We start from the raw sequence: 21015 nt of genomic DNA, 5'->3' as shown, positions 1-21015 counted from the left end.
ACTTTATTTACTTTTTTCAAATAAACAGTTCGTGCTTTCATTGATCTCTTTTATTTTTTAAGCTTCTATTTCATTTATTTTCACTTTAGTCTTTATTATTTCCTTCTTTCCCCTGGTTTTAGGCTTTGTTTGTTGTGTTTCCTGTAGGTGCTTTGTGCTTATGCTGAGGGGTGGGCAGTGAAATGGCACCAGCCAGCTCCTCTGTTCTGGAGGTATGTCTGTGAACACTGTCTCTCAGAGGTGTACTGTGAGAAAAGTGAACAGTCTCCCCTCTGTGTTCTGCAGGTGTTCTTCAGATCACTTTTTCCATGCTGTCTGTCTCTGGGTTGTTTGCCTGCCTTCTTTCCAGAAGCATCACAGTGCCTCCAGGCCTCTAGCTCAACCAAACCCATTCTCCTTTAAAACTCCAGGTTTTAAGCCCCTCTGGGTGAAAGAATTCAGGAAAATCAACCATTCTCATTTTTTAAGCCAATGACTTTAGGGAAATGTTCTTTTTGTGCATTCCTCTGTGTGCTGGTCTCTCTCTTGCCTTTGTCTATGACTACAATGCCCTCCCCTCCACAGCACCTGGGATCCCTTTCTCCCCTAAGCCTCCTCTCTCCCCATCCTACCTTCTTCAATGTGGCCTCTTCTCTCCCTTCACTTGAGGAGTTTTTCTGACAGTCTTCATGTCTATTTCTGGGATATTTAGAATGATTTTTAGTTATCTAGTGTGCTCATTGGATGAGGCAAGCCAAGGGTCCTCCTACTCCACTACCATTTTTCTCTCAACCTGTCCTGGGCATTTCTGTCTGGATATCTCACAGGGTCTTCAAAAACACTGTGTCCAAAATTGAGGAGAGCAACTTTCCCACAAAACCTGTTCTTTGATGATTAATTATTATTACCATCTACTTAATTTTCCAAGTTAGACTTTTTTCCCTCTTAATCCTTCTCCAGTGCTCCATGTTTTTTTCAGATATTATTGATTTATTTGAGAGAGCGAGAGAGAGAGATATCAAGAGCACAAGTGGTATGGGAGGGAGGGGGAGATGCAGAGTCCCTCCTGAGCAGGGAGCCCAATGTGAGGCTCAATTCTGGGACCCTGGTTTCATGAGCTGAGCCAAAGGCAGATGCTTAACTGACTGAGCCACCCAGTTACCCATCAAATGCATGTGTGTATGTGTGTGTGTGTGTGTGTGTGTGTGTGTGTACCATAATTTATTTAAATCAACTCTCATTGGCCATTTGAATTACTTCTTTTTTTATATTCTAAGCAGTCTAGCAATGAATAACCTTATAAGTTAACCTTCATGCACTTACATGATAATTTACGTATATGATAATTTTCTTAGGATACATTTCTTTTTTTTTAATTAAATTTAATTTTTTTTCAGTGTTCCAAGATTCAATGTTGTTCCAAGATTCAATTCACTGGGTGTGGTGCATAAACCTGCCCTCCTTAATACCCACCACCAGAGAGTCAATTATCATATGGTTTCACTTACTTGTGGAGCATGAGGAATAACATGTGAGGACATTGAGAGTTGGAGAGGAGAAGTGAGTTGGGGGAAATCGGAAGGGGAGACTAACCAATGCTCTATGTTTGAAAAGTCACAGGTCTCTTTGCATCTATCTCACATCTGTCCTTTTCCATTTCACTGGCAATGCCATAGGTTAGGGCCTCATCAACTGTTGTGATGATGATTAGTCTCCTAATTGATCTCTGTCTCCAGTCCTTGCTTTCCTATCTATCTTACCATTATTAAAAGAATGAGGTTTTTTGTTTTTGTTTTATTTTCTTTTGTTTTGCTTTTTACAATGCAGTCATCTCTGAATATGCATTGTCATGCTTACAAGTTCCATGATTCCCTAAGGATTATAGTATAAAGACCAAATTCCTTACCTTATTATGTCCTGTAAGGTCTTTACAATCTGGCCCAAGTCTGTCTTTCTGGCCTCAGCTCCAGGTTTGCTTCCCTCTTTTCACCCCCACACTGTAGCCAAAGTGCAACACTAATCACTTACTGAACCTGTCTTGCATAAGCTGTTCTGCCTTGCTGAACCATCTTCCCCTTCTTTCTCTTTCTTGATGGACCACTTCTCATTTTCATATAAGTTCTAAGTTTTTTATTGGTTGATGAAGACAGATGAATGAGGAAGTGACATGATTCAAATGTCAGGCTACAGTCAGGTAAAAATGGGAAGCATAAAGGTAAAATCAAAATTGAAACAGATCATTATTTTCATCAGAGATGAGAGAAGAGCTTGCAAACAATGTCTGTAGATGGTACTGATGTGAAGAATCTGAGGATCTTGACCAGTGTCCAGCATGTAGATGTACTGGTGTAAGTGGTGGTTACAAGTTGGGACCATAGACAGAAGAGGTGTTTTTTCCTATGTGGATATAAATGGGAGAAACCCATTTGGCTTTATGGCTCATGACACACTGGAGGACAGGTGTATCCACTTCACTCTTGTCCACACTCCTGCCAAGATGGAATCTGGGGTTAAGGAACAGGATTAAATTTAGGTTCCAGAGCCCTAAATAGCAGATATGTAGAGTGGTACTCTAGCCTGCAGTGCCTGGTTTGGCATTAGCCCCCTTATTTTCTGGGTTGGTCCAAGAATTCCCAGAGCAGTAGGTGACAAAGTTCAGACAGAATTTACCAATTTTCCACAGTCTCAACATCAGTTTGGCTATAGTTTACCTATTAGAAGTTGGCCTGAGGAATTTATCAAAATCCTAGAAGAGAACATAGGCAGTAACCTCTTTGACATCGGCCACAACACCTTCTTTTAAGACATGTCTCCAAAAGCAAATGAAACAAAAGCAAAAATGAAGTTTTTGGACTTCATCAAGATCATAAGCTTCTGAACAGCAAAGGAAACAGTCAACAAAACAAAGAGGCAACCCACGGAATGGGAGAAGATATTCACAAATGATGCTAGAGACAATGGGCTGATAACCAATATCTATAAAGAACTCCTCAATCTCCACACTCAAAAAACAGATAATCACATCAAAAAATGGGCAGAAGACATGAACAGACACTTCTCCAAAGACATACAAATGGATAACAGACACATGAAAAAATGTTCATCATCATTAGCCATCAGGGAGATTCAAATCAAAACCACAATGAGATACCACATTACACCAGTTATAATGGCCAAATTTAATAAGACAGTAATCAACAAGTATTGGAGAGGATGTGGAAAAAGGGGAACCCTCTTACACTGTTGTTGGGAATGCAAGTTGGTGCAGCCACTTTGTAAAACAGTGTGGAAATTCCTAAAAAAATTAAAAATAGAGCTACCCTATGACCCTGCAATTGCACTACTAACCAAAAGACCCCAAAGATCTGACCCCAAAGATACAGATGCAGTGAAAAGAAGGGCCAACTGTACCCCAATGCTCACAGCAGCAATGACCACGATCACCAAATTGTGGAAAGAGCCAAGATGCCCTTCAATAGATGAATGGATAAAGAAGATATGGTTCATATATACACTGGAGTATTACACCTCCATCAGAAAGGATGAATACCAAACTTTCGTATCAACATGGATGGGACTGGAGGAGATTATGCTGAGTGAAATAAGTCAAGCAGAGAGAGTCAATTATCATATGGTTTCACTTACTTGTGGAGCATAAGGAATAACATGGAGGACACTAGGAGAAGGAAAGGAAAAGTGAATTGGGGGAAATCGGAGGGGGAGACAAACCATGAGAGACTGTGGACACTTAAAAACAAACTGAGGGTTTTGGAAGGAAGGGCGTGGGGGGATGGGTGAGCCTGGTAGTGGGTATTAAAGAGGGCATGTATCGCCGCAGGGAGCACTGGGTGTGTTGTATCAACAATGGATCTTGGAACACTGAAAGAAATAAAATTTAACTTAAAAAGAAAGAAAGAAGTTGGTCTGCCTTAAAGATTCTATTGGAGTTTGTTCATATCACTTACATATTCTCTCTCAATATGCTGGTTCCCTATCCAAGGCTTCAGATGAATTCCTCATATTTTTGGTGTATTTCTACTCATTTTTAAGTCCCAACTTAGATACCAATTCCTCTAAAGAGCCTTCTTTTTTTTAATAAAGATTTTATTTATTTATTTGACAGAGAGAGATCACAAGTAGGCAGAGCAGCAGGCAGAGAGAGAGTGGGGGGAAGCAGGCTCCCTACTGAGCAGAGAACCCGATGTGGGGCTCGATCCCAGGACCCTGGGATCATGACCTGAGCCGAAAGCAGAGGCTTAACCCACTGAGCCACCCAGGCGCCCTAAAAGAGCCTTCTTATAGATATATCCAGTTTACTCTGTTAATTCTAGTTTACTTCATTCCATTTCCTTGGAACCTATTACTCGTATGACTTATTCTAGGGAGGAAGGAAGGATTACCAGGAAATAGGAAGTGGTCCTGCTCACAGGTGGGTACTATATTAAGAGCATTAAAGAGTGTCTCCATCTCTCTCTCTCTCTTTCTTTTTTTTTTTTTTCCTCAAGAGGCATATTTGACTAAGCCTGATTTAAAATCATCTTTGGCACACACTTTACTGTATTGGTAAGAGAAATCTGGGAGCTTGACCCCATTTTTATCTGTTATGGTAGAATAAATAGCAAATTATTTTCAAAGGAAAATTGGACCTGGGTTAATGGCTGACTGCCAAGCACAACCAGGGTGACTTGCTGTGTGGTATCATGTCTTGGTGAGTTAGGTCTCACAGTTTTGACAAAATGATGTTAAAGTTACCCTAGCTCCACTCCTGGTAAAGGCACATTGTTATTTTAACTGACCACCTAGAAGATTTATACTCTTATCACCCATCAGGAAGCACAATTTCAAACTCTCTAAAAAGCAACATGAAGCAAACTCACAAAAGGGTCCCTAAAAGCTAAGCAACTATTTCTTTAGGTATTTTTGTCTAAAGGGTCCCAAATGCCAGGCTTTGGACAATTTGTACCAATACTTTAGAAGTTTTAAAAACAAACTAACTGGAAGGAAGGTGGAAAAGAAGGAAATAAAACAAACAAAAAAAATAGATTCCCAGGTCCCACTCTTGGAGATTCTGTTTTAGTGGGTCTAGAGTAGAAAGCAAGAACCTGTTTGTATTTTTGTTCCCTCAATTGTTTCAAGGTTACTTATATCACACCACCTAATGTTTAGCTATGCTTATTCGAAGGCTATTTAGGTTAGAGTGTTACGTTCTATATATTCCTATTAGCTGCCCTTTTAGAATAGAGTCTAAATAAGTAAATGAACAAAAAAATAAGACCTACATTGAATGTCATGCTTTTGTGCAATTTTACTTAGCATGTGAGTACTGTATGTGTGTGTGAGAGAGAGAGACAGAGAGAGAGAGAAGCAGAAGAGAGGAAGAGATAGAAAAACATAGAGACTGAAAGATACAACAGATACAGAAGCAGGCAAAGAAAGAGAGACAGAGGGAAGAGATACAGAAAAAGAGTAAAACCAACAAATAGGGAGACAGAGAGACAAAGATAGATACAGAGATATAAGTACAAAAACACAAAGAGAGACAGAAAGAGACTGAGAATGACAAAGACACAGAGAAAGAAACAGCATGAGAGAGACAGAAAAACAAACACAGAGAAACATATGTACAGAGACAAAAACAGATGTACAGGGAGAGACTAGGAAACAGAGAGACAGAACTAGGGGAGAGAAAGGGACAGAGAGACAGAGATGAAGCTGCAGAGAAACAGAAAAATAGAATGTAAGAGCAACTGTGATGCTCATGATCCATTTAGTAAAAAGTAATATGATTTCTCTTCTGTCATCTATGTGTCTTACCTTCCTGTTTTTCGGGAAGCTGTTTCAAAAAACTTGGTCCTGGAAGCCACCCTGCAAACAGAGGCCAATAAGTCTCATGAGTTGCTCTGGATTGTGTATGAAAACCAAAAGACAATGGACAAGACAAAAATTATAAACCAGACAGGGCACCAATTGAAGGGTCTTCCCTCACTTGCAAAGGACCTGGGTCTAAGGAGAAACTCAAATATCAGAATGTGAAATGACTCAGAGACCATAAGCACCCCCAAGGCTATGTCTAATGCCCTTTGCTTTCCCATGGTTCAGAGTGGCCTAAATGTGTTTTTTATTCAGGTTATTCTTTTGAGAAATAAGTGAAACAAATCCTTGGGTTCAATGTATAAATTTTTGACATTTTCATAAATATACTTAGCTACTTAATCAACATGATAGAGGCTTTGTTATTCTTATTCCCACATCTTACAGTTATGGAAAACAAGAGACACAAGAAAAAGGAATACTGGGAGGCAGTGTATGAGAGGGGTCCCAAACACTAGCTGAAGAGGGACCAGTCAGGCTAGTTGCGACCATACAAGGCTGGTCCTTGAGAGGTGCTGTGGCCCTGCATTAGCTGCTTTATACCTTGTTCCTTGGCTTCCAGTCCCACTTCAGGAAAACCTGCTGTACCTTGGCTCAGTTCTTACCCTACAAGAGGCTCTCTGGAGAATCTGAGTCATTTTGGAAGATATTTTAAAAATCATATCATTGATTTAAAAAGAAAGCCTGAAGGCACAAGTACAATGAACAAATCTGTTCATTAAATTTCTTTAAAAAACAGTAGCAATAATAAGAAAGTATGAAAAACTTCCAGAGCCAAGGGAGCATGAAAACAGAAGGTAATCTTATCACCCTACATAAATCGGGGCAGCATTAGTTCAATCTCTCACCCTTGGGTGCTGAGTGGAACAGTACAAACAGGGTTTGTCTGTGAAATTTCCTTAGACTATGAAGTGAATGATATCCTGGGGTTGTGCACTGTGTACCCTTCAAAACCATTATGAAGATCCTGAAATAACTCCTGGTGGCCTAAGATGAGCCTTACGTCAAGGTTTAGGAAAAACTCTACTTACACAGATGATGGGATTTCCCCTGCATTGCTAACCACAATATCTGGCTTTGGTTCTGGCTTTTGGGGAGTAGCTGCCCGGCACGGAGGATCTGGAGGCCTCACTGGGGGACGAACAATGGTAGGCTTTTCTCCTGGAGGCCGCACTTTGCTGCAACTGTCAGAGTCTCCTGAAAGAGAGCACATAGTTGAATGATAAGCCAAATGGAACACTATTCATGAACAAGCACCCAGTATTGGAGTTATCTGGGCTACCTCCCTTAGCGCCCACTTATTTTGGGTCACTAACAACTCTGGATTTCTTTTCTTTTCTTTTCTGTGTGTGTGTGTGTGTGTGTTTGTGTGTGTGTGTGTGTAATTCTTCCAACAGCTTAATCCTTCAGAAAGTCTGTTTGAAACCCAGCTCTAGAACTTCAATTTTTGTGACCTAGGGTACGTCATATCAATTTGCTAAGTCTTAGTTACCTCATCTATATAATGAAGGCCAATAATACATTATGTTACAAAGATACTAAAATTTTAATTAGATACTAACATTTTTAGTATAAGCCTGGCACATAGTAGGCATTTAGTCAATTATTGATGATGAATTTGAATGTGTTAAATTCATAATTACCCAAACTCAGACCCTTTTTACTTAGATATTGACTATCACAGCAGTCCCCTAACTTGCCTCCTTGCATCTATGTCTCTGGTTTCCAGGTTAGTCAATATAAAATAAATATATATAATTTTTTATGAAATGGATTTAGCAGGGGTTTTGGCATGAGAGACACTAATGCACTTGCTGGAAGCACTGTACACTGGGCTTTTTCTATCTACATAGCCATAAAAATTATATCTATATAGCCATAAAGAATTCTGGAAAAATGTTGATTAAATGTAAAATCATACATTTGAGATAGTTCATACTTGTTGATCCAGTGGTTCCATTTTGGGGAACAGGCCAAGGGAATTAACTGCCAAAAAATAGGAAAAACAATTGGCACAAATTTATTCTTCTTAATAGCAGAAACTTGGGCCCAACCACAAAGCATAAGCAAATCCATTTTGTACAAGTACTTAGCCAATACATATTGTACATGAACTTACAAGGCTTTGGGTCAGGTCAAAAAAATATGCATTTAAGTGGAAAAATCCATAGAAAGTACTCATGGCCTGATGAACACCAGGCGTGTGTACAACTATGAAAAGTTGTTAGCTGGGGGTGGGAGGGCAGAGATGGGAGCTAAGATGGTGGTGGAGTAGGACTCTAGACTCATTTTGTCTCTCAAACACAGCTGGATAATTATCAAATCATTCTAAATACTCCAGAAATCAACCTGAAGACTAGAAGAAAAAACTCCACAACTAAGGAGAGAGGAAGCACATCAAAGAAGCTAGGAAGTGTGGACACTTGGTTTGGGGGAGAAATGGATCAGGGGTTTGGTGGAAAGAAGGAGCCATGGTCATGGAGAAAGACAAGAGAGGAGCACACAGGGGAATGCACCCCCAAAACCATTGGCTGGGAAAATGGGAACAGCTGATTTTCATGAGTTCTAACCAGGGGCATTTAAAGACTGCTGTTTTAAAGTTTGGCATGCTTGGCTGTGATAGAGCTCTGAGGGAGCTTCCTACTCCTGGAGAGAGGCAAGCAAACAACCAAGGGGGACACGGCATGGGGCACATAGAGGGGAGATTACTCGCTCTTCCTGGAACACCATCTTGAAAGCAGAGTTCATGGAGACGCCTCTTTGGGGACAAAGGAGTTGGCTGGTGCCTCTTTCTTCCCTGACCCTTTAACACAAACACAGATCTACCTACAGAGGGCAGCTCTGCCCTTACACTGGCTGCTTAACTTGCTTATACCAAATCCCACCCTCCCGCCCTCTGGCACAACTGTTCTTCTCTGTCAAGCTCACCTCAATCCCAGCACAAGCAGACCAGTACAGGCCCCGACTCACACCACATTACTAAACCCTAGAGTTTTAAAAGTCAGCAGGCTTGAAGTAATGAGCACTTGGTGTTACATACAACTGATGAATCACTAAATTCTACCTCTGAAAATATTAATATATACTGTGTTAATTAAATTGAATTTAAATAAAAATTTAAAAAAAACAAATAAGCACCTAATGAACTTTCATTTTCAATTTAGAAGATGCATTTGTGGTTAATATTTTGAAAAATTAACTATACTGGCCTTTTTGATTTGCCAAAATGATGGAGGGACCCGCTGGCATTTGAAAGGATAGGTCAGTATGCTGGCCAGTCCACATAAGGAAGAACTATCCCACCTGCTGATGTTCCTTGATGAGCACCTCGCCACAGGGTAATTATACATACATTGGACATAATACTGTGGTATTGCACATAGATACTTTTGTATTTTCACAATTTTCATTAATGCTATTACATATAAAATTTATCTGGAAATGAGGAAGAAACTTATGTAAATGATCTGAATTGAAGAAACTAGAGAAACCCAAATATGGAAACAGAGTTTATTCAAAAAACAATTAACTCCATTTTCTCCAGGCACTGTGCTGGGTGCCCTAGAGGGTGCAAAGATGAATAAAATATGGCTTTTGCTCTTAAAAAGAAAATAAAGTCAGCAGGCTTCGTTGGGATAGAGCCTGAAGAGTACTGTGCTGCTCCCAAAGAGAAGGCAGTATACAACCCGGAGTGTGGAAACAGCAATCTGAAAAATTCCTGGGACACATGGTGGGGAGATTATTTGCTCTTCTTGGAGGGCTTTCCTGAGAGGCAGTGTGCACAGACGTACCCCTCCAGGGACAAGATATCTGGCACCATTTCCCCTGCCCAAGCCCCCCAGCATAAACAAAGAGCAACCTGCAGGAAACACTACAACACCAAAACAAGCTGCTTACAACAGGTCCCACACCATTGCTCTCTGGTGGGTACTGCCCTTCTCAGTCAAGCTTGCATCAATCACAGTGTGGTGGGCCCCTTCTGTAGAAGACCAGAGAAACCCCTGCCCACACCACATCTCCTGACCAGAAAACTCTGCAGTGCTTCAGTTCTAGTGGAAGAAGTATTAGCTCTCATTTCAATAGCAGACCAGAGCACACATAGTTAAAACTTGCCATATTTGGGGGAAGGTCCAAACACTGCCCACTGCAGGCAAGGAGAACCTCTGAGGATGACTGGTCTGAAGGATAGAGCAGCAAGACACAATAGCAGAGCACATGCAGCACACACCAGTGACAGTCCCTGAAGCTCCAGTCCATGGATACTGTATGACCTCTTCTTCATAAAGCCATTACTCTCAGGTGCAGGAAATATGACTGGCTTTTCTAACACAGAGAAGAAGACAGATACTTAGAAAAAAATGCAAAGACAAGGATTTATCCCAAATGCAACAACAAGATTAGGTCACAGCCAGAGATCCAAGTGAAACAGATATAAGTAACAAGGCTGATGGAGAAATTAAGGTAGCAAGGATATTTGCTGGGCTTGAGAAAAGAATGGAAGACTTCAGGGAGGCCCTTACCACAGAGACAAAAGAGTTAAAAAAAAAAAAGAATCACTCAGAAATGAAAAATGCAATAACTGAAATTGGAAACTAACTTGATGGAATGAACACTAAAAAGTGAATAAGTGATGTAGAGGACAAAATAATAGAAAATAATGAAGCTTAACAGAAGAGAAAAAGTAATTATGGAACATGAGAATATTTTTAGGGAACTCAGTGACTCCATCAAATGTAATAACATTTGTGTTTTAGCAGTCTCAGAAGAAGAGAGAAAAGGGAGCAGAAAATTTGCTTCTGCAAATCATAGCTAAAAATTACCTTATCTGGAGAAAGAAACAGTTATTCAGATCCGAGACACACAGAAAACTCACATCAAAATCAACAACATCAGGCCAACGATAGAATATGCTGTAATTAAATTTTCAAAATATAATGATAAAGAAAATATCTTAAAGCAGAAAGATAAAGAACTCCCTAACTTACAGGGGAGACTCATAAGGCCAGCTGCAGATTTCTCAACAGAAACATGGCAAGACAGAAGCAAGATATATTCAAAGTGCTAAATAGGAAAAATATGCAGCCAAGAATACTCTATGTGGCAGGGCTGTCATTCAGAATAGAAGGGGAGAAAAAGAGTTTCTCAGAGAAGCAAAAATTAAAGGAGTTCATAACCACTAAAACATCCCTACAAGAAATATTAAAGGGGACTCTTTGAGTGTAAAGGAAAGACCAAAACTGAAAAGGACAAGAAAGGAACACAGAATATGTCCAGAAACAACAAACAAATAATGAAATGGCACTAAATATGTATCTATCACTAATTACTCTGAATATAAACAGTCTAAATGCTCCAATCAAAAGACATAAGGTGTTGAAATGGATAAAATAATAAACCCATCAATATGCTGCCAACAAGAGATTCATTTTAGACTTAAAGACACCTGCAGATTAAAGAGAGGATGGATAATTTTTTATCTTACAAAAGGATATCAGAATGGTTCCACAAGATGGCAGGGAAGTAGGGGGAGGGGCCGTTTCAACCTGTACCCTAAAGTGAGCTGATTACCTACCAAAGAACTCTGATCACTCATGAAATCAGCCTGAGATCAGAGTTATACATGTCAGGATCTCTACAGGGGCAGAAGACGCCAGTGGGCAGGTAAAGTGGAGTGGGAAAGGTAGACTGATATCGGAAGATAAACAAAAGGGGGAGGGAGCCACCAGAGGTGACCTATTAGAAAGTAATACCCCTAATACGAGAGTGCCCTGCATCTGGGGACAAGCATTAACTTGGAGACTGGTTGAAAGCACTGCAAAAGAGCAAAGAATAGCGGGGGGCGGGGGGGCGTGGAATTGTGCGAATGGGGCGGCTAGGGACAGGGACTTAAGTCCCCAGACCCAGGGCAGCCTCCCCTGGCACTGAGCCAGAGAGAGTGCCGCGGAGAAACCAGGTCTTGGTCCCTGAGCTGCCAGGCGCCCAAGAATGCGTGGGGTCCCGCTCCTGTGAGGGGCTGGGAGCCTCCCAGATGGCAGAATCATGAGACGTGCTACAGAACTGAGACAAGCGCGCCCCTCACCCTCCCCTAAGGGAGGTGCGTGCGAGCCTTGCGCTCTTAGACCCAGAAAGACCAGGCACTCCCAGCCCGGGCCAGCGGGAAAATCTCGGTGTTCGATCGCTGCTTGGAAACTCTCTGGCGGTCTGGAGCTGCCCAGACAGCTGCCGCAGCCGTGGTTTTGGGTACAAGCAGAAGATCCAGCATCCCCAGGGAACGCGGCTTGGAACCTGATCTGCCCGCGGCCAAGGGGGAATTTAGATGGGCTCTGCAGCACCCACAGGCGTCCAGACTGAGGCTTCTCTCTGAGAGGGAAGTCAGGGTGCAGTTTGCTTTCCTCTAAACCTACAAAAAACATCAAAAGCGGTCAAGGGGAGAGAGAAAAAAAAGTGAACATAAAAACCTCCAGAGAACAAAAGCCTGAAAAAAAAAAATGGTTTCCTCAGAGCCCACTCCCTTGAGGGGGGCGAGAGGACTTAACTCAGGGAACATCACTGACTGAAAACCCACGTGGCAGGCCCCTCCCCCAGAAGGCCAACCAGGAAAGAAAAAGGGAAAAAAAAAAAAAAAGACTACAAGAGAACAACAACCACTACTTCATAGGACAACTTTTATTTTTAACTTGTTCCCACTATTCTGGTTCATTTTTTTAATATAGATTATTTTTTAACCTATTTACCATCACAGTGAGATGTCCAGTACATCAAATTCCATAATAACCTTCTAACCTGAACTTTTTGACACATACACCTGTGTTTTTCATTTGCATTTCTATTTTTTGAATTATTTTCTAAACTTTAGTTTAGTCTAGTTTATTCCTTTTTTATTTTTATTTTCTAATATTCATATAGAATTAAATTTCAAGGTAATCCCCTTTCTCCAATCAATACTACCCCTATAGGTAAACCAATTTTTAATCCCCCTTTATTAGAGGAAAGTTGAGTCCTTTAACAAAGATATCAAGATACATCCAGGAAGAATCAAATCAACCTTCCACACCCACACTGAGAATTTATAACCACTCTCCCATCTTTTTCTTCCACCAGTCTTTCTGTGTTTATCCTGATAGTATATAAATCTTATACTTGGGGTTCTTTTAGATGAGGTTCTTCCTTTATTTACATATATATATTTTTTTTTTTCTCTTGTCATATACTTTTATCAGTCTTTTTGTTTGTCTGTTTTTGTTTGTATACTTCATCAATCTTACCTTGGGGCCCATTTGGGCTGAACCTTCTCTTTTATCATCCCTTTTTTTCCTGTCTCTCTCTCTCTCTCTCTCTTTATTTTTCTTTTTCTTTTCTTTTTTCTCTCGTTTCGGTGGGGAACCCTGATTGCTCAAAAACGTTCCAGGGTGCACCTTGACTGCACCACAGTCGACACATCCAGCTACATCCGTTCAGTCATCTCTCACCAAAATGACTAGGAGGAGGAATGCCCAACAGAAGAAAAATACAGAGGATGGACCTTCTGCAACAGAGATAACAGATATCAACATAGACAATATGTCGGAAAGAGAATTCAGGCTAACAATTATCCAGGGAATAGCTAGCTTGGAGAAAGCCATGGATGACCAAACAGAATTAATTAGGGCAGAACTGAAAGTGACCAGGGATGATGTTCACAATACTCTCAATGAGTTCCAATCTAATCTAAATTCTCTAAAAGCTAGGGTAACTGAGACAGAACATAGAATTAGTGCTCTGGAGGACAAATAGAAAGGATCAGGAGAAAGACTGGAACAAACAGCTTAGAAGGCACAAAAACAGAATCATGGAAATAAATGATGCCATGAAACGTTTCAACGTCAGAATTATTGGAATCCCTGAAGGGGAGGAGAAAGAAAGAAGTCTAGAAGAGAGAGTGGAACAAGTTCTTCATGAAAATTTTCCCAATCTTGCGAATGGAACCAGCGTTCATGTACTAGAGGCCGAAAGATCTCCAGCCAAGATTATAGATTCCAAAAAAAGATCAAGGCACCTGATAGTCAAATTGAGGAATCATAATTGAGATACAATCTCTTCAAAGACGCTAGGACGAAGAGGCAACTTACTTACAGAGGAAAGTCCATCAGAATAACGTCAGACCTGTCCACAGAGAACTGGCAAGCCAGAAAGGGCTGGCAAAATATATTCAGGGCACTAAATGAGAAGAACATTTAGCCAAGAATACTTTATCCAGCAAGACTGACATTCAAAATGGATGGAGAGATAAAGAGTTTCCAAGACCGGCAAGGCTTAAAAGACTATGCAACCACCAAGCTGACACTGTAGAAATATTAAGGGGGGGGTTCTATAAAAGAGGAAAATTCCTAAGAATAGCATTGAACAGAAATATAGAGACAATCTACAGAAAGAAAGACTTCAAAGGTAACACGATGTCAATAAAAACGTATCTATCAATAATTACTCTCAATGTGAATGGCCTAAATACACCCATAAAACAACACAGGGTTGAATATTGGATAAAACGACAGGACCCATCCATACGTTGTCTCCAAGAGACCTATTTTGAACCTAAAGATACACCCAGACTGAAAATGAAGGGATGGAGAAGCATCTTTCATGCCAATGAGCCTCAAAAGAAGGTCGGGGTAGCGATTCTCATATCAGATAAATTAGATTTTAAACTAAAGACTGTAGTCAGAGATACAGAAGGACACTACATCATTCTTAAAGGGACTATCCACCAAGATGATCTAACAATTGTAAATATCTATGCCCCCAATATGGGAGCAGCCAATTACATAAGAAAACTGTTAATCAAGATAAAGGTTTATATTGATATGAATACATTAATAGTAGGAGATCTTAACACGCCTCTCTCAGAAATAGACAGATCATCGAAGCAGAAAATCAATAAAGAAACAAGAGCATTGAATGACACATTGGACCAGATGGACCTCATAGATATATACAGAACATTCCACCCTAAAACAACAGAATACTCATTCTTCTCAAGTGCACATGGAACCTTCTCAAGAATAGACCACATACTGGGTCACAAATCAGGACTCAACCAATACCAAAAGACTGAGATTATTCCCTGCATATTCTCAGATCACAATGCTTTGAAACTGGAGCTCGATCACAAGGAAAAGTTCAGAAGGAACTCAAACACCTGGAAGCTAAAGACCACCTTGCTTAAGAATGCTTGGATCAACCAGGAGATCAAAGAAGAACTGAAACAATTCATGGAAACCAATGAGAATGAAGACACTTCAGTCCGAAACTTATGGGATACAGCAAAGGCGGTCCTAAGGGGGAAATACATAGCCATCCAAACCTCCCTCAAAAAATTGAAAAATCCAGAATATACCAGCTGTCTCTACACCTTAAAGAACTGGAGAATCAACAACAAATTAAACCAACTCCACACATAAGAAGGGAAATAATCAGGATTAGAGCAGAGATCGATGAGGTAGAAACCAGAGATACAGTAGAACGTATCAATGAAACTAGAAGTTGGTTTTTTGAAAGAATCAATAAGATCAATAAACCATTGGCCACACTAATCCAAAAGAAAAGAGAGAAAGCCCAAATTCATAAAATTATGAATGAAAAGGGAGAGATCACAACTAACACCAAGGAAGTAGAAACAATCATCAGAAGTTATTATCAACCGTTAAATGCCAATAAGCTAAGCAACCTAGATGAAATGGATGCATTCCCGGAAAACTATAAACTTCCAAAATTGAACCAGGAAGAAATTGACAACCTGAATAGACTGATATCTAGTAACGAGATTGAAGCAGTAATCAAAAACCTCCCAAAAAACAAGAGCCCAGGACCTGATGGATTTCCTGGGGAATTCTACCAAACTTTCAAAGAAGAAATAACACCTATTCTCCTGAAGCTGTTTCAAAAAATTGAAGCAGAAGGAAACTTCCAGACTCTTTCTATGAAGCCAGCATTACCCTGATCACCAAACCAGGCAAAGACCCTACCAAAAAGGAGAATTTCAGACCAATATCACTGATGAATATGGATGCTAAGATTCTCAACAAGATCCTAGCAAACAGGATCAAACAGCACATTAAAAAGATTATCCACCATGAACAGGTGGGATTCATCCCTGGGTTACAAGGATGGTTCAACATTTGCAAATCAATCAATGTGATAGAACAAATTAATAAGAGAAGAGAGAAGAACCACATGGTCCTCTCAATTGACGCAGAAAAAGCATTTGACAAAATTCAGCATCCGTTCCTGATTAAAACGCTTCAAAGTATAGGGATAGAGGGAACATTCCTGAACTTCATAAAATCTATCTATGAAAGACCCACAGCAAATATCATCCTCAATGGGAAAAAGCTTGCAGCCTTCCCGTTGAGATCAGGAACATGACAAGGATGCCCACTCTCACCACTCTTGTTCAACACAGTATTAGAAATCCTAGCAACAGCAATCAGACAACAAAGAGAAATAAAAGGTATCCAAATTGGCAATGAAGAAGTCAAACTCTCTCTCTTTGCAGATGACATGATTCTTTATATGGAAAACCCAAAAGACTCCACCCGCAAACTACTAGAACTCATATAGCAATTCAGTAACATGGCAGGATACAAAATCAATGTACAGAAATCAGTGGCTTTCTTATACACTAACAATGAAAATACAGAAAGTGAAATTAGAGAATTGATTCCGTTTACTATAGCACCAAGAACCATAAGATACCTGGGAATAAACCTAACGAAAGAGGTAAAGGAACTGTACTCAAGGAACTACAGAACACTCATGAAAGAAACTGAAGAAGACACAAAAAGATGGAAGACCATTCCATGCTCTTGGATTGGAAGAATAAACATTGTTAAAATGTCTATACTCCCTAGAGCAATCTATACTTTTAATGCCATTCCAATCAAAATTCCAACGGTATTCTTCAAAGAGCTGGAGCAAATAATCCAAAAATTTGTATGGAACCAGAAGAGACCCCGAATCACTAAGGAAATGTTGAAAAACAAAAATAAAACTGGGGGCATCACGTTATCTGATTTCAAGCTTTACTACAAAGCTGTGATCACCAAGTCAGCATGGTACTGGCATAAAAACAGACACATAGACCAGTGGAACAGAGTAGAGAGCCCAGATATGGACCCTCAACTCTATGGTCAGTTAATCTTCAACAAAACAGGAAAAAATATACAGTGGATAAAGGACAGTCTCTTCAATAAATGGTGCTGGGAAAACTGGGCAGCTATATGTAGAAGAATGAAACTCGACCATTCTCTTACACCGTACACGAAGATAAACTCAAAATGGATAAAAGACCTCAACGTGAGACAGGAATCCATCAGAATCCTAGAGGAGAACATAGGCAGTAATCTCTTCGATATCAGCCACAGCAACTTCTTTCAAGATATGTCTCCAAAGGCAAAGGAAACAAAAGCCAAAATAAACTTTTGGGACTTCATCAAAATCAAAAGCTTCTGTACAGCAAAGGAAACAGTCAAGAAAACAAAGAGGCAACCCACGGAATGGGAGAAGATATTTGCAAATGACAGTACAGACAAAAGATTGATATCCAGGATCTATAAAGAACTCCTCAAACTCAACACACACAAAACAGATAATCATATCAAAAAATGAGTAGAAGATATGAACAGACACTTTTCCAATGAAGACATACAAATGGCTATCAGACACATGAAAAAATGTTCATCATCACTAGACATCAGGGAGATTCAAATTAAAACCACATTGAGATATTACCTTACAACAGTTAGACTGGCCAAAATTAGCAAGACAGGAAACAACATGCGTTGGAAGGTATGTGGAGTAAGGGGAACCCTCTTACACTGTTGGTGGGAATGCAAGTTGGTGCAGCCTCTTTGGAGAACAGTATGGAGATTCCTCAAGAAATTATAAATAGAACTTCCCTATGACCCTGCAATTGCACTACTGGTTATTTACCCCAAAGATGCAGATGTAGTGAAAAGAAGGGCCATCTGTACCCCAATGTTTATAGCAGCAATGGCCATGGTCGTCAAACTGTGGAAAGAACCAAGATGCCCTTCAACGGACGACTAGATAAGGAAGATGTGGTCCATATATACTATGGCGTATTATGTCTCCATCAGAAAGGATGAATACCCAAGTTTTGTAGCAACATGGACGGGACTGGAAGAGATTATGCTAAATGAAATAAGTCAAGCAGAGAGAGTCAATTATCATATGGTTTCACTTATTTGTGGAGCATAACAAATAGCATGGAGGACATGGGGAGTTAGGGAAAGGGAGTTGGGGGAAATTGGAAGGGGAGTGTTCATGAACAATGAGAGACTATGGACTCTGAAAAACAATCTGAAGGGTTTGAAGAGGTGGTGGGGTGGGAGGTTGGGGGAACCAGGTGGTGGGTATTAGAGAGGTCACGGGCTGCATGGAGCACTGGGTGTGGTACAAAAACAATGAACACTGTTATGCTGAAAATAAATTAAAAAATGATAAAAAAAAAAGATTATCCACCATGACAAGGTAGGATTCATCCCTTGGTTGAAAGGATGGTTCAACATTTGCAAATCAATCAATGTGATAGAAAAATCAATATGAGAAGAGAGAAGAACCACATGGTCCTCTCAATTGATGCAGAAAAGCAATTGACAAAATCCAGCATCCGTTCCTGATTAAAACGCTTCAAAGTATAGGGATAGAGGGAACATTCCTCAACTTCATAAAATCTATTTGTGAAAAACCCACAGCAAATATCATCCTCAATGGGAATAAGCTGACAGCCTTCCCTTTGAGATCAGGAACATGACAAGGATGCCCACTCTTACCACTCTTTTTCAGCATAGTATTAGAAGTCCTAGCAACAGCAATCAGACAACAAAGAGAAATAAAAAGTATTCAAATTGGCAATGAAGAAGTCAAACTCTCTCTCTTTGCAGATGACATGATATTTTATATGGAAAACACAAGACTCTACCCCCAAACTACTAGAACTCATACAGCAATTCAGGAATGTGGCAGGATACAAAGTCAATGTACATAAACCAGTTGCTTTCTTATACACTAACAATGAAAATACAGAAAGGGAAATTAGAGAATCAATTCCATTTACTATAGCACTAAGAACCAAAAGATACTTGGGAATAAACCTAACCAAAGAGGTACAGGATCTGTACTCAAAGAACAAAAGAACACTCATGAAAGAAATTGAAGAAGACACAAAAAGAGTATTCCATGCTTATGGATTAGAAGAATAAACATTGTTAAAATGTCTATACTGCCTAGAGCAATCTATACTTTCAATGCCATTCCAATCAAAATTTCACCAGCATTTTTCAAGGAGCTGGAACAAACAATCCTAAAATTTGTATGAATCCTGAAGAGACCCTGAATTACTAAGGAAATGTTGAAAAAGAAAAAAACAAGATTTGGGGCATCACGTTGCTGATTTCAAGCTTTACTACAAAGCTGTGATCAACAAGACAGCATGGTACTGGCAAAAAAATTCGGACACATAGACCAGGGGAACAGAGTAGAGAGCCCAGATATGGACCCTCAATTCTATGGTCAAATAATTTCTGACAAAGCAGAAAAAAAGATACAGTGGAGAAAAGATAGTCTCTTCAATAAATGGTGCTGTGAAAATTGGGCAGCTATGTATAGAAGAATGAAACTCAACCATTCTCTTATACTATATACAAATATAAACTCAAAATTGATAAAAGACCTCAACTTGTGACAGGAATCCATCAGAACCCTAGAGGAGAACATAGGCAGTATCCTCTTTGACATCGGCCACAGCAACTTCTTTCAAGATATGTATCCAAAGACAAAGGAATCAAAAGTGAAAAGGAACTTTTGTGACTTCATCAAGATCAAAAACTTCTGCACAGCAAAGGAAACAGTCAATAAAACAAAGAGGCAACCCACGGAATGGGAGAAGATATTTGCAAATGACACTATAGACAAAGGGCTGATATCAAAGATCTATAAAGAACTCAAACTCAACACACACAAAACAGATAATCGTGTCTAAAATAGGCAGAAGACATGAACAGATACTTCCCCAAAGAAGCCATACAAATGGCTAACAGAAATATGAAAAAAATGTTCATCATCATTAGCCATCAGGGAGATTCAAATCAAAACCACATTGAGATGACACTTTATACCAGTTAGGGTGGCCAAAATCAACAAGACAGTAAACGACTAATGTTGCAGTGGATGTGGAGAGAGGAGAACCCTCTTACACTGTTGTTGGGAATGAAGTTGGTGCAGCTACTTTGGAAAACAGGGTAGAGATTCATTAAGAAATTAAAAGTAGGGGCATCTGGGTGGTTTAGTGGGTTAAGCCTCTGCCTTCAGCTCAGGTCATGATCTCAGGGTTCTGGGATCGAGCCCCACATCAGGCTCTCTGCTCAGCAGGGAGCCTGCTTCTCCCTCTCTCTCTGCCTGCCTCTCTGCCTTCTTGTGATTGCTGTCTGTCAAATAAATAAATAAAATCTTAAGAAAATAAGAAATTAAAAGTAGAGCTACCCTATGACCCTGCATTTGCCCTATTTGGTATTTACCCTGAAGACACAGGTGTAGTGAAAAGAAGGTCCATCTGTACCCCAATGTTCATAGCAGCAGTGGCCACATTCGCCAAACTGTGGAAAGAGCCAAAATGCCCTACAACAAATGGATAAAGAAGATATGGTCCATATATACAATGGAGTATTATGCCTCCATCAGAAAGGATGAATACCCAACTTTTGTATCAACATGGACAGGGCTGGAGTAGATTATGTTGAGAGAAATAAGTCAAGCAGAGAGAGTCAATTATCATATGGTTTCACTTACTTGTGGAGCATAAGGAATAGAATGGAAGATATTGGGAGATGGAGAGGAGAAGTGAGTTGGGGGAAACAGGAAGGGGAGGAAAAACCATGAAGGACTGTGGACTCTGAGAAAGAAACTGAGGGTTTTGGAGGGGAGAGGGTAGGGGGTAAGCCTCCTGGTGGGTATTATAAAGGGCACGTATTGCATGGAGCACTGGGTGTGGTACATATAAGATGAATTTTGGAACACTGAAAAAAATTAAATTTTTTAAAAAAGAAAATACTTGAAAAAAAACAGATCAATGAAAGCACGAACTGTTTATTTGAAAAAAGTAAATAAAGT

The 21015-nt window shown here is 40.0% G+C and overlaps 1 protein-coding gene across 5 annotated transcripts in view; it reads right to left on the bottom strand.

The window, feature by feature from the left end:
- The window catches only part of OPHN1 (oligophrenin 1), a 510840-nt gene that overhangs the window by 4381 nt on the left and 485444 nt on the right, over window positions 1-21015 (bottom strand). For all 5 annotated transcript variants that reach the window (XM_032845576.1, XM_032845578.1, XM_032845577.1 and 2 more), the window contains 2 exons: window positions 6882-7047; window positions 5794-5844 (listed from right to left, as the gene is read on the bottom strand). In XM_032845576.1, coding sequence (XP_032701467.1) covers window positions 5794-5844; window positions 6882-7047 — 217 coding nt within the window. The remainder of the gene's footprint in view (window positions 1-5793; window positions 5845-6881; window positions 7048-21015) is intronic.

The sequence above is a fragment of the Lontra canadensis genome, unplaced genomic scaffold, assembly GCF_010015895.1.
Source record: "Lontra canadensis isolate GAN:19392208 unplaced genomic scaffold, GSC_riverotter_1.0 scaffold166, whole genome shotgun sequence".
Classification (NCBI taxonomy): domain Eukaryota; kingdom Metazoa; phylum Chordata; class Mammalia; order Carnivora; family Mustelidae; genus Lontra; species Lontra canadensis.
This window is presented reverse-complemented; position numbering and strand designations above follow the sequence as displayed.